Source organism: Nerophis lumbriciformis, linkage group LG20 (assembly GCF_033978685.3).
Source record: "Nerophis lumbriciformis linkage group LG20, RoL_Nlum_v2.1, whole genome shotgun sequence".
Lineage (NCBI taxonomy): Eukaryota > Metazoa > Chordata > Actinopteri > Syngnathiformes > Syngnathidae > Nerophis > Nerophis lumbriciformis.
In genome coordinates, this window is record NC_084567.2 from 44744348 (window position 1) to 44763204 (window position 18857).

Here is an 18857-nt window from a genome sequence, read left to right on the forward strand (position 1 = left end):
AGATCTGAGGTTTCTTCATGACACTCTCGTTTCCCGTGTCCTGTGGTTGGTGCAGCAGTTTGGTCTCATTCTCATTTGTTTTGCTTCCAATTTTAACCTCACTGGTCAGATATTCCACCTGGTCCCAAAGAACCTTGTTCTCACCATTTTCTGAATTCAGCTTGGCATTGAGGTCTTCCAGTTGTTGTCCCTGACAGTTGATCTGTTCTTTTGCCAGTTGAAGCTGACCGTTCAGGTCCTTAACTTGATTCTTCAGGACCATTTTATCCTCCTCCTCAAAGAAAATATTGATAAGCTTCTGCTTTGTCAGGCTGTACCTGCCAAATGCTGATTCCTTCACTCGCGACAACATGCTGAGTTGGGGAAGAGGTGCGTTAACTGTAGCTTTTGTTCAAATGAATCTAGTGAATGATAACCACATAACAGTTAAACAGCTGCGAGGTCATAGCTCAACGTAAAGACAGCCTTTTAAGTTCCCAACCTTTGTGAGGTCAGTACTTCGTATGTCTTTTGTTGAACCTTCAACACCATGGCAACGTCTTTATCACTGTGAGATGCATCCCCACTATGCCTACTTAGTTAGCTTCAAAGTTTGCCAACTCTCTTTTGAATCATGGTTGGTCATTGCATCTGCAATGTGGGACGACAAGGGGGATTGGAAGTTCTCAACCAGTTTCATGACAATTGGATCCATTTCTTCTCTTGTTATGAGTTGTTGGGATGATCAGGGTCCCCATTTTGTGGAAAAAATTAATTTTGCCACTAAGAAACTGTTTAAAAAACACACATTTCGATCTACTTTGTTGTGAGTGAGTTGACTGTAAATAAGGATCTATACAGAAAGGTGTAGCAAAAGAGAAATAAAAATAGTGGTTTAAAAAATGGGTAAGGAAAAAAAAAAAGATTATTTTAGTATAGAAGAGGCCTGGGCCGATTGTCAGTAAAAAATGTAGTCAAAAGATCATTAAAAATGAACTTGATAACCTTGACGTCATCGATAAATGGCCTTGTCTGTGTGGTTGTTTTCTTTGTGTCTCACTTTCAAACTGGGTGCAAGACACTTTCAAACTGGGTACAAGACACTTTCAAACTGGGTGCAAGACACTTTCAAACTGGGTGCAAGACACTTTCAAACTGGGTACAAGACACTTTCAAACTGGGTACAAGACACTTTCAAACTGGGTACAAAACACTTTCAAACTGGGTACAAGACACTTTCAAACTGGGTACAAGACACTTTCAAACTGGGTACAAAACACTTTCAAACTGGGTACAAGACACTTTCAAACTGGGTACAAGACACTTTCAAACTGCAAGAGGGATTACTATCTACATCACTCTAAACTCTCCCAAAGCATGTTTATTTAACAGGAGAATGAAATGAACAGAGTGAATCCTCTTGTCAGTCATCCACAATCTTTGTCTCTGTGGACCGCTAGCTTACACACACACAATGCATGGCCAGAGAGCCTTGCTAGTCGCTAGTTAGAAGCACCAAATGCTAACACAAATTAGGAGGAAAAGAAAGGATTGCAAAGACAAATGTCGGTCGGGTGTGGAAATATTTCCCTCTCAAACACGTGAGATAGATGAGCTCTTCAACGCAGACCAACGAGCAAGTATGGCCAATTTGTTAGAAATTGAGAGCAAGAAAAAAACAACAACAAAACAAACCTCCCTACAAAGTTTTTCCAACTGTTTGCAGGCAGGAAATAGATATTATTACTAATAAACATGATTTGACGAAAATCTCCGATATAAGTGACTTTAGATTTCCTCTCTACCGTCTTTGTTTCTGCTGAGCTGAGTAAGTTCCATCTTACTAAGCAGTTTGAGTAACAATCTACATTTGAAGTTTTCAACTGTAATTCAAACATGGACGTGAAGCTTCTCCTAACTCCAAGCAGCAACGCGTTCGTCGTCTCATGGCGTTTGAAGGTCAAACTGTCTTGTCTTGTCCGGGGAACAACTTGCCATGGTTCTGGATCTGAGATTTCCATAAAATCTTTGTGCGGTTCTGATAGCTATTTTTCAGCCAGTGACTCAACAGTAACTGGACACCATTACTACGGAACAGGCTGAGGGTCAAAAACATTAATTGCGTAATAAAAAAATGATCGCGATTAAAGGAACTTATAATTAACGCCTTATTATCGTGTTACCTTTGACAGCTCTACTTTGACAGACCTGCTCAGTGGCCTAGTGGTTAGAGTGTCCGCCCTGAGATGGGTAGGTCGTGAGTTCAAACCCCGGCCGAGTCATACCAAAGACTATAAAAATGGGAGCCATTACCTAATTGGATACCCTAATTGTAAATTCTATTTTCCTGTTCCCTGTCCTTAGGAGATTCGCTACCTGGACCAGGTGCTAGATGCAGCCTCAGAAACACCCACCAATGGAAACTCATTATACACCACACCAGTTAGCATTGATGGAAAATATTCTTCTGTGAGTGTGTCCAATTCAACTCCTGGTTATCAGCAGCCAATCACAGTGGAGGGGCCAAGACAAAGCACCTTCGTACACCAGGACCACGTGGGGACAAAAACTAACGGACATGTACCAAGGGAGGAATCCAGCCACACCAGTGCTCAGTTTGAGCTGAGAGCTTTTCAGGAAGACAAAAGGCCCGCAAAACTTTTTACTCCAGGAGAGGAGCAACACGTCAGAGTGACCAGGATACGGGATTCAGAGGAGGTAATTACAAGTCAACTAATCAGCACTTACACTTTAAACACGCTAGAATGGACGGCTGCTTAAACAACAAAACATTTAAAGTTGCAAAACCCTTTTTAAAACAAGCATTCAGCTTTTTTTGCTCAGTAGTCATTTCAAAGTACTGTCCACCTGCACATGTGTAACATGCTGCACATGTGTAACTGTAACATGCTGCACATGTGTAACTGTGTAACATGCTGCACATGTGTAACTGTAACATGCTGCACATGTGTAACTGTGTAACATGCTGCACATGTGTAACTGTAACATGCTGCACATGTGTAACATGCTGCACATGTGTAACATGCAGCACATGTGTAACTGTGTAACATGCTGTACATGTGTAACATGCAGCACATGTGTAACTGTGTAACATGCTGCACATGTGTAACATGCAGCACATGTGTAACTGTGTAACATGCTGCACATGTGTAACATGCTGCACATGTGTAACATGCTGCACACGTGTAACTGTGTAACATGCTGCACATGTGTAACTGTGTAACATGCTGCACATGTGTAACATGCAGCACATGTGTAACTGTAACATGCTGCACATGTGTAACTGTGTAACATGCTGCACATGTGTAACTGTAACATGCTGCACATGTGTAACTGTGTAACATGCTGCACATGTGTAACTGTAACATGCTGCACATGTGTAACATGCTGCACATGTGTAACATGCAGCACATGTGTAACTGTGTAACATGCTGTACATGTGTAACATGCAGCACATGTGTAACTGTGTAACATGCTGCACATGTGTAACATGCAGCACATGTGTAACTGTGTAACATGCTGCACATGTGTAACATGCTGCACATGTGTAACATGCTGCACACGTGTAACTGTGTAACATGCTGCACATGTGTAACTGTGTAACATGCTGCACATGTGTAACATGCAGCACATGTGTAACTGTGTAACATGCTGCACATGTGTAACATGCAGCACATGTGTAACTGCGTAACATGCTGCACATGTGTAACTGTAACATGCTGCACATGTGTAACTGTGTAACATGCTGCACATGTGTAACATGCTGCACATGTGTAACTGTGTAACATGCAGCACATGTGTAACATGCTGCACATGTGTAACATGCAGCACATGTGTAACTGTGTAACATGCTGCACATGTGTAACATGCAGCACATGTGTAACTGTGTAACATGCTGCACATGTATAACATGCAGTACATGTGTAACATGCAGCACATGTGTAACTGTGTAACATGCAGCACATGTGTAACATGCAGCACATGTGTAACTGTGTAACATGCTGCACATGTATAACATGCAGCACATGTGTAACATGCAGCACATGTGTAACTGTGTAACATGCAGCACATGTGTAACATGCAGCACATGTGTAACTGTGTAACATGCTGCACAGTCCAGCTCTGCACACATGGACCACTGATTGAGAGTTGAATAGAGTTGTGCTAGTCTGAGCTAAAAACCAAGAGCTGTCAACTCGCTGTCCAATGCAGCTCTAAGGACGCTGGGGAATGAGGTGTAACTATCACACATGTGTAACTATCACAATTGTGTAACTATCACACATGTGTAACTATCACACAACTCCACTAGCCAGGCATATGTAACACCCCACACGACTGTTCTTTTATTAAAAATAACATTTAGCAGTTTTTAAGCTGTGTTATGTTTTGCCGCTTCAGACAATTGTTCTTCATTGGCAAAGGGGGCAAAATGGCTTTTATGGGAAAGCTTAAACATTCCTGGTCTTCCTGTCCAACAGGTCCATGAGTTGGAGCGTGAGCGCCAAGAGCTCATTAAAGATCAGGCGGTGAAGAAAAACCCTGGCATTGCTCAGCGTTGGTGGAACCCTCCGCAAGAGGTGCTTACCTATTGGATATTTGATATTGACGGACTCATTTCATTAATTGGTCTGTTTTTCCAAGGTTCCTTTGGAGGAACAGCTGGATGCGGAACAACTGGAGTCTCTGAAAAAGTACCAGGAGAGGAAACAACAGAAGCATCATCAAAGCTATGCACACACACAGGTGACAAGCACTTCTCATTTGTCAGTAGGTTCCAGTAAAATACTTGGTCAATATTAAGGTTATCCTTTTGTATTTCCTTTGACGGTGATCAGCCCCAGCTGACTGGGCCCCCCACCTTGGTGACCCTTGACCCAGAGCTAATCAGGAAGGAAGACATTCTAGAAAAAAAGATTGACTTCTCATCTGCCCGGAAGCAATTTCTGCAAGGGGAAGTGACCAAAAATTCTGTGGCTCCTCATATGTACTGTGCCAGGCCCTTCTCAAAGTCCGTGCCAAGGGGCAACCACGGGAGCAACAGCATCGTTACAGAAAGCGCAGAGTGTAACGTGACCTGGTGTGATGATGGCGTTCCAGGAGAATTTACCAGTGTTCGAGCTGTAATGACAAATCTCAGTGATGAAGAGGAAGGCAAGAGCCACTTCCACCCAGAGGAGTCCGACTCGGGGTTGGATGAGTTTTCAGTGCGCTCTCAGGACACAACAGTGTTTAGCTTGGATAGTGTTTCAGACAGCGGAGCCTCACTTCCCCCGACTCCTCTGCCACTTACCCCAGTATCACCGCCTACACCCCAGCTTACTACCCCAGTCAATGGGCAAGCCACCGCCAATGGGGCTGAGGAGGAGCTGGAATATCAGGCGGAAGTACTTGTCCAAAATGTCATCCAAAATGCCCTTTCCACCAATGGAGGTGACTGGCAGTTCGATTCTTTACAAATGAGCAGCCCTGTGTCTTCATCCTCAGCTTCAACAAGCAGCCCAGTGCCAGTTTCCTCTTCCCCTCTGTCTTTTGGGGAATCTGACTGTCTCCAAGCCCCTGTGTTCTCCAGCCTTGCTACATCTAACTCATCCCCACAGCTGGACCGGTTGCCAGAGGCACAGGTTGCTTTCCCAGAGAAGCTGATAGAAAGACAAGACCAGCAACATTCATCCAATCCAACCCAGCCATCTCCAACTCCTTCTCAACCTGTCTCTCCACCACAGAGACCCAAAGAGAGAGGACCCAGGATCAAGATCCAGTCTTCTTATACCAGAGCGCTTGCTTCCTCAGCCCCGGTCACTGCTCCAGCTCCATGCTCTTTCCCCATAGCTTCTGTCCCCAGGCCACCACCCGTCTGCCGTCCCCCTTCTCCTTCAAGTCCAGAAAAGTCGGACTTCAGCTACTTCAGTAAATATTCCGAAGCAGCTGAACTTCGCAGCACGGCGGCAGCAACCAAAGGCCCTGAGGTGGAGGTGGCGAGCGGACCGTTCCGCCTGCGCTCCAAGAAGCAACGTACATTGTCCATGATCGAGGAGGAGATCCGAGCGGCTCAGCAGAGAGAGGAAGAACTGAAGAAACAGAGAGAGGCTCAGCCTGCTATCGTTCCTCAATTCGGGAACGTTACTGGCAGCAGTCATGTTCCTGCAAAATCAGGACCGCGGAAAAGCAGCATAAACCCGGCAGACAAGCTGAAGAGCAACAGCCTGCCAACTAGACTCACGCTGACTGCCAGAACAGCACCAGGTTAGTTGACCGCCAGAACAGCACCAGGTTAGTTGACCGCCAGAACAGCACCAGGTTAGTTGACCGCCAGAACAGCACCAGGTTAGTTGACTGCCAGAACAGCACCAGGTTAGTTGACCGCCAGAACAGCACCAGGTTAGTTGACTGTCCGGACAGCACCAGGTTAGTTGACCGCCAGAACAGCACCAGGTTAGTTGACCGCCAGAACATCACCAAGTTAGTTGACCGCCAGGACAGTACCATGTTAGTTGACTGTCCGGACAGCACCAGGTTAGTTGACCGCCAGAACAGCACCAGGTTAGTTGACCGCCAGAACATCACCAAGTTAGTTGACCGCTAGAACAGCACCAGGTTAGTTGACTGTCAGAACAGCACCAGGTTAGTTGACTGTCAGAACAGCACCAGGTTAGTTGACCGCCAGAACAGCACCAGGTTAGTTGACCGCCAGAACAGCACCAGGTTAGTTGACCGCCAGAACATCACCAAGTTAGTTGACCGCTAGAACAGCACCAGGTTAGTTGACTGTCAGAACAGCACCAGGTTAGTTGACTGTCAGAACAGCACCAGGTTAGTTGACCGCCAGAACAGCACCAGGTTAGTTGACCGCCAGAACAGCACCAGGTTAGTTGACTGCTAGAACAGCACCGGGTTAGTTTACTGCCAGAACAGCACCAGGTTAGTTGACTGTCAGAACAGCACCAGGTTAGTTGACCGCAAGTACAGCACCAGGTTAGTTGACCGCCACAACATCACCAGGTTAGTTGACCGCCAGAACAACACCGGGTTAGTTGACCGCCAGAACAGCACCAGGTTAGTTGACCGCCAGAACAACACCAGGTTAGTTGACTGCCAGAACAGCACCAGGTTAGTTGACTGCCAGAACAGCACCAGGTTAGTTGACTGCCAGAACAGTACCAGGTTAGTCATCTGCGCAAAGTGTTGGTACACTCCTGCTAACCTGTGTCACTTGTACACACAATACTACTACTAGTAGTATTAGTACCTAAGTCAAACTTTAGTGAAGTGAAGTGAAGTGAATTTAATTTATATAGCGCTTTTTCTCAAGTGACTCAAAGCGCTTTACATAGTGAAAGCCAATATCTAAGTTCCATTTAAAGCAGTGTGGGTGGCACTGGGAGCAGGTGGGTAAAGTGTCTTGCCCAAGGACACAACAGCAGTGACTAGGATGGCGGAAGCGGGGATCGAACCTGCAACCCTCAAGTTGCTGGCACGGCCGTTCTACCAACCGAGCTATACCGCCCCAAACTTTAGGGTACCATTTAGGGATGTTGTGATCACAGTTTTATTACAATCATCCATGGGTGAGATCCATGTATTAACTGTAAATGTTGAGATGTATAGACAGTTATAGACAGTATGATAACAACATTTAAGCTACTTCTTCACTCTCTTGTATTACAAACAATTGTTTAAGCAAAAAAAAAGTCAATAGAACGCAATAACTAAACAAAAGCATACATACTGTACAGTACCATATGTGTTTGATGCACATACTGTACTGTACACTACCAGAAACCACAATTATCTGTGCTAATGTTGGAAGCATTTCCTCAGCATATTGAGAAGGAACTAGACACTGACACTACACATATCCACTTAGCTTTTATTTGTACTAAATACATGTTGTCCTGTCAGTTGGATGACGCATGGACATACATGCTAACTAGCATATGTTAGCATGTATGTCCATGTGTCATTGACCGGGCTAGCATGCTAACATTTTCCTTGCCCTGATGTGGGATCTGAGGCTTGTGCAGATGCCTGACTTACCTATCAAGGAGGATAGGTAAGTCAGGCATTTACCTTTTTTTATGACTTGTAATAAATGGAAATGGACATTTGCTCTGTAAACTTTATTGTCCAATACAGTCTATGATCTCGTCTAACAAAGATAGTATGTTCCTGCAACCAATGCTTAGTGTGATGGTGCTAACAACAACGGCCAAATAGACTTAAGTGTACGAGAAGAAGTCGGATCACTGGCCAAATAGACTTAAGTGTACTAGAAGAAGTCTGATCACTGGCCAAATAGACTTAAGTGTACTAGAAGAAGTCTGATCACTGGCCAAATAGACTTAAGTGTACTAGAAGAAGTCTGATCACTGGCCAAATAGACTTAAGTGTACTAGAAGAAGTCTGATCACTGGCCAAATAGACTTAAGTGTACTAGAAGAAGTCTGATCACTGGCCAAATAGACTTAAGTGTACAAGAAGAAGTCGGATCACTGGCCAAATAGACCTAAGTGTACTAGAACAGCAAAGAAATGATTAAAGAAGAAGATGTTGTGTTCCAATCAAGTCAATCCAGACTGGTATTGTGCTACAGGAAAGATAGAGAAGGTGCGAGCAGGACCGCCTGTGTCACCCTCACCTTCAGAAGGAACTCTGTCTGACGCTGGCAGTGAGGACTCAGGAGGACCACGACCCAAAAACTTCATGCAGACCCTGATGGAAGACTATGAAACACACAAGGTGAAAAGGAGGGAACACATGGAGGACAACAGTGTAAGTATTTATATTCATATTCATATTTATATTTGTATTCATATTCATATTCATATTCACACAGTATTCATATTCATATTCAAATTCACACAGTATTCATATTAATATTCATATACATTCACATTCATATTCACATTCTTATTCATATTCATATTCATATTCACACAGTATTAATATTCATATTCATACAGTATGTGGATAAAGACACTGTAATTCATGTTGTAATGAGCAACGTAAGGTGGACTAAATCCATGTTGGACTGTGCTGGGATTTGTTATTTTACTTTCACTTTCACTTCACTCATTGCCAGCAAATACTTCAACACATGGGAACATTCCAACCATTCCAGGAAATTCAAGTAAAAGTATTTTCTCTATCAAATGTTCCTTCTTCTAGCGACTGTGTGTACCATTGTTGTTGATCATTTTCACATCCTGTCCTGACTATGTCCTGACGTTGTCCTAACTATGTACTGACTATGTACTGACTATGTCCTGACTTTGTCCTAACTATGTCTTGACTATGTACTGACTAACACCTCAATACGTTCCTGCTGTGAGGAGGCAGCCCATCTCAACTAAATGAGTGCAAATGAGAAGCATTGAGGCTGGCATAGCCTTACAAGACTGCTTTGAGACTCCAGACTGGGAAGTACTCTGTAAGCCTCACGGGACAGATATCAACAAAATCACCGACTACATACATTTCTGTGAGGACTCTATCATCCCTACAAAAACTGTCCACTGTTACCCAAATAACAAGCCCTGGATCAGCAGCCAGCTAAAGGTGCTGCTAAATAAAAAGAAGCTAGCCTTCAGATCCGTTGATCGGGACGAGTTGAAGAGGATTCAGTGGCAGCTTAAAGTCCAGCTGCAAGAAGGGAGAGATGTCTACAGAAGGAAGCTTGAAGCTAAACTCCAACAGAACAACACTCGTGAGGTTTGGAAGGGTATGAAGGCCATCACAGGCTTCAACAATAAAGCCAAACTGCTGGATGGGGGTGTAGATAGAGCCAATAGATGGGGGTGTAGATAGAGCCAATAGATGGGGGTGTAGATAGAGCCAATAGATGGGGGTGTAGATAGAGCCAATAGATGGGGTGTAGATAGAGCCAATAGATGGGGGTATAGATGGAGCCAATAGATGGGGGTGTAGATAGAGCCAATAGATGGGGGTGTAGATAGAGCCAATAGATGGGGGTGTAGATAGAGCCAATAGATGGGGGTGTAGATAGAGCCAATAGATGGGGGTATAGATGGAGCCAATAGATGGGGTGTAGATAGAGCCAATAGATGGGGGTATAGATGGAGCCAATAGATGGGGGTGTAGATAGAGCCAATAGATGGGGGTATAGATGGAGCCAATAGATGGGGTGTAGATAGAGCCAATAGATGGGGGTATAGATAGAGCCAATAGATGGGGGTGTAGATAGAGCCAATAGATGGGGGTGTAGATAGAGCCAATAGATGGGGGTATAGATGGAGCCAATAGATGGGGGTATAGATGGAGCCAATAGATGGGGGTGTAGATAGAGCCAATAGATGGGGGTGTAGATAGTGCCAATAGATGGGGGTGTAGATAGAGCCAACGAGCTGAATTAGTTTTTCAATAGATTTAGCAATGCACCCCTTACTGGCCCTCCCCCCACTACTCCTGTTCTAACACCTCCCCTGAACTTCAATACACTAACTCCTTCTCTTTTACCTGCCACAGCTGTTTCTGTACACATAATATGTATATATTTGTATATATGTTAGATTTCTTATCGCTATATTAGTCTATTTATACCTGCATTGTCCTTTCCATCCTTACACTTTCCATCATTGTAACTGAGCTACTGTGTTGAACAATTTCCCTTGTGGATCATGAAAGTTTGTCTAAGTCTAAGTCTAAGACTATATCCTGACTTTGTCCTGACTATACACTGACTATGTCCTCACTTTGTCCTGACTATGTCCTGACTATATACTGACTATGTCCTCACTATGCCCTGACTATGTCCTCACTATGTCCTGACTACGTCCTGACTATGTCCTGACTATGTCTTGACTATGTCGTGACTATGTCCTGACTATGTCCTGACTATGTCCTGACTATGTCCTGACTATGTCTTGACTATGTCCTGACTATGTCCTGACTATGTCCTGACTATGTCTTGACTATGTCGTGACTATGTCCTGACTATGTCCTGACTATGTCCTGACTATGTCCTGACTATGTCTTGACTATGTCCTGACTATGTCCTGACTATGTCTTGACTATGTCCTGACTATGTTCTGACTATGTCCTGACTATATACTGACTATGTCCTCACTATGTCCTGACTATGTCCTCACTATGTCCTGACTACGTCCTGACTGTCTTGACTATGTACTGACTATGTCCTGACTATGTCCTAACTATGTCCTGACTTTGTCCTGACTATGTACTGACTATGTACTGACTATATCCTCACTATGTACTGACTTTGTCCTGACTATGTCCTGACTATGTCCTAACTATGTCCTGACTATGTCCTAACTATGTCCTGACTTTGTCCTGACTATGTACTGACTATGTACTGACTATATCCTCACTATGTACTGACTTTGTCCTGACTATGTCCTGACTATGTACTGACTATGTCCTGACTGTGTCCTGACTATGTCCTGACTATGTACTGACTATGTACTGACTGTGTCCTGACTATGTCTTGTTGCTTCTCTCCTGCTGCTCGTTCAGTACGCCCGTGTGTTGCTGGCTAATGAGGTAACCTCTGACCTCTGACCCCAACCTGTTCTTTAATGGCAGACCTAGGTCAGGTCAAATCAACACAATCTCATCTCTATTGGCAATATTAATAATATTATTATTATTATTATTATTATTATTATTATAATGTGATGATTGTAAATATAACGCTGCATTCTTAGTCTCTTTCAAGTTGTGGCAAAATAAAGAAGATAGAAAGTTTATTTACAACAAAAAGAGTAAACATGTTTTTATTTTAAATGTATTTTTAAATACTTTAACATTTTGCCTTTTATTTGGTTTGTACTCAATCTTAAGTTCATATGAAAAGTGACTGGTCCAGGTCTGTGTGCTCATACACTAGTGTGTGTGTGTGTGTGTGTGTGTGTGTGTGTGTGTGTGTGTGTGTGTGTGTGTGTGTGTGTGTGTGTGTGTGTGTGTGTGTGTGTGTGTGTGTGTGTGTGTGTGTAGGTGTAGGTGTAGGTGGAAAGTCATGAAGGTCATTTCAAGTACAAATAAGAAAAAGTCCACTAGCATGACATCACTTCAATCCCCGTGTTCTAGAACATGACACAACAACACTAGCATGACATCACTTCAAGCCCCGTGTTCTAGAACATGACACAACAACACTAGCATGACATCACTTCAAGCCCCGTGTTCTAGAACATGACACAACAACACTAGCATGACATCACTTCAATCCCCGTGTAAGTAAGATGTCTGCACACGTTTGTGTTCTTGCTGGTGCACGTGTGTGTGTGTCATGTGATTGGAGGAGACAAACTGTACAAAATGACATGTTCACGGTGGTATGTCGCTGTTTGGAAGTACGCTGATCTCTTCAGGTTGCTAAAGTTCATCATTGTTGGTAAAAAACACTTCAAAGTCAATCAATCAAAGTTGATTTATATAGCCTAAATCACCAGTGTCTCAAAGGGCTGCACAAGCCTCAGATCCCACATCAGGGCAAGGAAAAAGTCAACCCAATGGGATGATAATGAGAAACCTTGGAGGGGACCGCAGATGTAGGAACCCCCCTTGGGAGAAAATATATAGTCATAATATTATGAGAATTAAGTGGTAAGAGTAATTAGATTAGATTATACAAACCCCGTTTCCATATGAGTTGGGAAATTGTGTTAGATGTAAATATAAACGGAATACAATGATTTGCAAATCCTTTTCAAGCCATATTCAGTTGAATATGCTACAAAGACAACATATTTGATGTTCAAACTCATAAACTTTTTTTTTTTTGCAAATAATCATTAACTTTAGAATTTGATGGCAGCAACACGTGACAAAGAAGTTGGGAAAGGTGGCAATAAATACTGATAAAGTTGAGGAATGCTCATCAAACACTTATTTGGAACATCCCACAGGTGTGCAGGCTAATTGGGAACAGGTGGGTGCCATGATTGGGTATAAAAGTAGATTCCATGAAATGCTCAGTCATTCACAAACAAGGATGGGGCGAGGGTCACCACTTTGTCAACAAATGCCTGAGCAAATTGTTGAACAGTTTAAGAAAAACCTTTCTCAACCAGCTATTGCAAGGAATTTAGGGATTTCACCATCTACGCTCCGTAATATCATCAAAGGGTTCAGAGAATCTGGAGAAATCACTGCACGTAAGCAGCTACGCCCGTGACCTTCCATCCCTCAGGCTGTGCTGCATCAACAAGCGACATCAGTGTGTAAAGGATATCACCACATGGGCTCAGGAACACTTCAGAAACCCACTGTCAGTAACTACAGTTGGTCGCTACATCTGTAAGTGCAAGTTAAAACTCTCCTATGCAAGGCGAAAACCGTTTATCAACAACACCCAGAAACGCCGTCGGCTTCGCTGGGCCTGAGCTCATCTAAGATGGACTGATACAAAGTGGAAAAGTGTTCTGTGGTCTGATGAGTCCACATTTCAAATTGTTTTTGGAAACTGTGGACGTCGTGTCCTCCGGACCAAAGAGGAAAAGAACCATCCGGATTGTTATAGGCACAAAGTGTAAAAGCCAGCATTTGTGATGGTATGGGGGTGTATTAGTGCCAAGACATGGGTAACTTACACATCTGTGAAGGCACCATTAATGCTGAAAGGTACATACAGGTTTTGGAGCAACATATGTTGCCATCCAAGCAACGTTACCATGGACGCCCCTGCTTATTTCAGCAAGACAATGCCAAGCCACGTGTTACATCAACGTGGCTTCATAGTAAAAGAGTGCGGGTACTAGACTGGCCTGCCTGTAGTCCAGACCTGTCTCCCATTGAAAATGTGTGGCGCATTATGAAGCCTAAAATAGCACAACGGAGACCCCCGGACTGTTGAACAACTTAAGCTGTACATCAAGCAAGAATGGGAAAGAATTCCACCTGAGAAGCTTCAAAAATGTGTCTCCTCTTTTCCCAAACGTTTACTGAGTGTTGTTAAAAGGAAAGGCCATGTAACACAGTGGTGAACATGCCCTTTCCCAACTACTTTGGAAACGGGGTTTGTAGTTATAGAAATCAAACTGTAAAAGAATGAGACTATAACCCTAATATGATGAGAAAGAAGAAAGTATATTTCTTACATTAAGTCACATATGTAAGAATGTATTGTCCAAATGTCCTTACAGTCTAATACCAGAAGATATACTTATTTATTTATATCAACTTATGTTATATTATATTATATTTCACTAGTGGTCAACACGGCCCAGCATTTAGGACTTTATTGTTATTCTATCTTCTGCTGTGTCACTCCTTCTGACTATCATGTCAACTTTTATGTTGGATGTGACAATGATGGATGTTATGTTGGATGTGACAATGATGGATGTTATGTTGGATGTGACAATGATGGATGTTATGTTGGATGTGACAATGATGGATGTTATGTTGGATGTGACAATGATGGATGTTATGTTGGATGTGACAATGATGGATGTTATGTTGGATGTGACAATGATGGATGTTATGTTGGATGTGACAATGATGGATGTTATGTTGGATGTGACAATGATGGATGTCATGTTGGATGTTGCAGGTGTTGGAGGCCACCCGTGTGACCAGGAGGAAAAGTGACATGGCGGTGAAGTGGGAAGCAGGCATTTACGCCAATGAGGATGGACAAGAAGAAGAAGAAGAAGAAGAAGAAGAAGAAGAAGAAGAAGAAGAAGAAGAAGAAGAAGAAGAAGAAGAGTAAAGATGGAATGGAGGAAAGAGTATTTATTGATGATGATCACATGACCTCAGTTGGATGGTGAAGGTGTGAACAGTTAGTAGTGAGTACGTCAGATAAGCAGAAGGTGATGCAAGAGACGCTTGAAGGACTTGCAAAGTATTCACAGGGACTTGGACTGTCAATCATTCTTGGAATGAATGAGTGAGTGAGTGAGTGAGTGAGTGAGTGAGTGAGTGAGTGAGTGAGTGAGTGAGTGAGTGAGGCTCTTGCAACATGTTGTATCTCCTCTCCATGACACTCTTTAGTCATGCAAGATGTTGTATCTCCATGACACGTGTGATGATGTCATCTTTAGTCATGCAACATGTTGTATCTCCATGACACGTGTGATGATGTCATCTTTAGTCATACAACATGTTGTATCTCCATGACACGTGTGATGATGTCATCTTTAGTCATGCAAAATGTTGTATCTCCATGACACGTGTGATGATGTCATCTTTAGTCATACAACATGTTGTATCTCCATGACACGTGTGATGATGTCATCTTTAGTCATACAACATGTTGTATCTCCATGACACGTGTGATGATGTCATCTTTAGTCATGCAAGATGTTGTATCTCCATGACACGTGTGATGATGTCATCTTTAGTCATGCAATATGTTGTATCTCCATGACACGTGTGATGATGTCATCTTTAGTCATGCAAGATGTTGTATCTCCATGACATGTGTGATGATGTCATCTTTAGTCATGCAAGATGTTGTATCTCCATGACACGTGTGATGATGTCATCTTTAGTCATGCAATATGTTGTATCTCCATGACACATGTGATGATGTCATCTTTAGTCATGCAAGATGTTGTATCTCCATGACACGTGTGATGATGTCATCTTTAGTCATGCAAGATGTTGTATCTCCATGACGCGTGTGATGATGTCATCTTTAGTCATGCAAAATGTTGCATCTCCATGACACGTGTGATGATGTCATCTTTAGTCATGCAACATGTTGTATCTCCATGACACGTGTGATGATGTCATCTTTAGTCATGCAAGATGTTGTATCTCCATGACACGTGTGATGATGTCATCTTTAGTCATGCAAGATGTTGTATCTCCATGACGCGTGTGATGATGTCATCTTTAGTCATGCAAAATGTTGCATCTCCATGACACGTGTGATGATGTCATCTTTAGTCATGCAACATGTTGTATCTCCATGACACGTGTGATGATGTCATCTTTAGTCATGCAAGATGTTGTATCTCCATGACACGTGTGATGATGTCATCTTTAGTCATGCAAGATGTTGTATCTCCATGACACGTGTGATGATGTCATCTTTAGTCATGCACAATGTTGTATCTCCATGACACGTGTGATGATGTCATCTTTAGTCATGCAAGATGTTGTATCTCCATGACACGTGTGATGATGTCATCTTTAGTCATGCAAGATGTTGTATCTCCATGACATGTGTGATGATGTCATCTTTAGTCATGCAAGATGTTGTATCTCCATGACACGTGTGATGATGTCATCTTTAGTCATGCAATATGTTGTATCTCCATGACACGTGTGATGATGTCATCTTTAGTCATGCAAGATGTTGTATCTCCATGACGCGTGTGATGATGTCATCTTTAGTCATGCAAAATGTTGCATCTCCATGACACATGTGATGATGTCATCTTTAGTCATGCAACATGTTGTATCTCCATGACACGTGTGATGATGTCATCTTTAGTCATACAACATGTTGTATCTCCATGACACGTGTGATGATGTCATCTTTAGTCATACAACATGTGTCTCCATGACGCGTGTGATGATGTCATCTTTAGTCATACAACATGTTGTATCTCCATGACACGTGTGATGATGTCATCTTTAGTCATACAACATGTTGTATTTCCATGACGCGTGTGATGATGTCATCTTTAGTCATACAACATCTTGTATCTCCATGACACGTGTGATGATGTCATCTTTAGTCATACAACATGTTGTATCTCCATGACACGTGTGATGATGTCATCTTTAGTCATGCAACATGTTGTATCTCCATGACATGTGTGATGATGTCATCTTTAGTCATGCAACATGTTGTGTCTCCATGACATGTGTGATGATGTCATCTTTAGTCATGCAACATGTTGTATCTCCATGACACGTGTGATGATGTCATCTTTAGTCATACAACATCTTGTATCTCCATGACACGTGTGATGATGTCATCTTTAGTCATGCAACATGTTGTATCTCCATGACACGTGTGATGATGTCATCTTTAGTCATGCAACATCTTGTGTCTCCATGACACGTGTGATGATGTCATCTTTAGTCATGCAACATGTTGTGTCTCCATGACGCGTGTGATGATGTCATCTTTAGTCATACAAGATGTTGTATGTTCATGACACGTGTGATGATGTCATCTTTAGTCATGCAACATGTTGTATCTCCATGACACGTGTGATGATGTCATCTTTAGTCATGCAACATGTTGTGTCTCCATGACGCGTGTGATGATGTCATCTTTAGTCATACAACATGTTGTATGTTCATGACACGTGTGATGATGTCATCTTTAGTCATGCAAGATGTTGTGTCTTCATGACACGTATGATGATGTCATCATTAATCACGCAAGATGCTCCTGGTTGTGCCTCCATGCCTTCATGACACGTATGATGATGTCATCATTAATCATGCAAGATGCTCCTGGTTGTGCCTCCATGCCTTCATGACACGTATGATGATGTCATCTTTAGTCAGTCACACCTTGTCAATAATCACTAATAGTCACACTCATGTCTCCTCACCAGAGTGCGTTGTCTCCCAAGTTGAGCTATGGAAATATTAGGAATTAGGATCAGAGCTCACCGACATAATAACTAATGACTTATTATTCTATTATGGCTTTATAATGGTAATATCCTTGAAGGGAAAACATATCATGTTGTTAGTTTGCTCACTAAAAAGCAAAAATGAGCTACCAAAAAAAGGTCCATGTCACATATTTAATAGACGTACTTTCATGTGATGAAACACACAAATATGTCGCAATAGTCAAGAATGTTTGCAGAGGAATCACAACATTGATTTACACTACTTGTGTGTCTTGTTACAGGTCAATGTCCAGGTCAATGTCCAGGTCAATGTTACAGGTCAATGTCCAGGTCAATGTCCAGGTCAATGTCCACGTCAATGTCCAGGTCAATGTCCAGGTCAATGTCCAGGTCAATGTCCAGGTCAATGTTACAGGTCAATGTTACAGGTCAATGTCCAGGTCAATGTCCAGGTCAATGTTACAGGTCAATGTCCAGGTCAATGTCCAGGTCAATGTCCAGGTCAATGTCCAGGTCAATGTTACAGGTCAATGTTACAGGTCAATGTCCAGGTCAATGTCCAGGTCAATGTCCAGGTCAATGTCCAGGTCAATGTTACAGGTCAATGTCCAGGTCAATGTCCAGGTCAATGTCCAGGTCAATGTTACAGGTCAATGTCCAGGTCAATGTTACAGGTCAATGTCCAGGTCAATGTCCAGGTCAATGTTACAGGTCAATGTCCAGGTCAATGTCCAGGTCAATGTTACAGGTCAATGTCCAGGTCAATGTCCAGGTCAATGTCCAGGTCAATGTCCAGGTCAATGTCCAGGTCAATGTTACAGGTCAATGTCCAGGTCAATGTTACAGGTCAATGTCCAGGTCAATGTTACAGGTCAATGTTACAGGTCAATGTTACAGGTCAATGTTACAGGTCACTACTAAGATGAGACTGACCAAAGTAGTTGAAATAAATCTGTCAGCAAGTAGTGATGAGTTCAATGAAGTCCATTCAAGTAAGACATCTGCATATTCATATTTAATACAATTGCATTTGTGTCCAAATATTGAACTGTTAAAGGTCATTAAAATTGTGTGAGCGAGTAATAACCATCATCATCATTATCATTAATATAACCATCATGATCATTATCATTAATATAACCATCATTATCATTATCATTATCATTCATCATTCATCATTTTTCATCCAAATGTGAAAGTGATTGAAGTTAAAAAGAATCATTTGACAGCAATAATAGAAATGATGCAGCAGCTGCTCAAAAGATGTTTGCATTTACTTCTTCTTTTTAAACCTACTTCTTATTTCTCCACACTACAATAAGTTGA

The 18857-nt window shown here is 42.4% G+C and overlaps 1 protein-coding gene across 3 annotated transcripts in view; it reads left to right on the forward strand.

Moving 5' to 3' along the window:
* The window catches only part of palm2akap2 (PALM2 and AKAP2 fusion), a 129009-nt gene extending 114082 nt beyond the window's left edge, over positions 1-14927 (forward strand). For all 3 annotated transcript variants that reach the window (XM_072915379.1, XM_072915380.1, XM_072915381.1), the window contains 6 exons: positions 2344-2697; positions 4482-4580; positions 4645-4746; positions 4839-6246; positions 8594-8772; positions 14534-14927. In XM_072915379.1, coding sequence (XP_072771480.1) covers positions 2344-2697; positions 4482-4580; positions 4645-4746; positions 4839-6246; positions 8594-8772; positions 14534-14692 — 2301 coding nt within the window. In that variant the 3' untranslated portion in view covers positions 14693-14927. The remainder of the gene's footprint in view (positions 1-2343; positions 2698-4481; positions 4581-4644; positions 4747-4838; positions 6247-8593; positions 8773-14533) is intronic.
* Positions 14928-18857: the final 3930 nt, after the last annotated feature.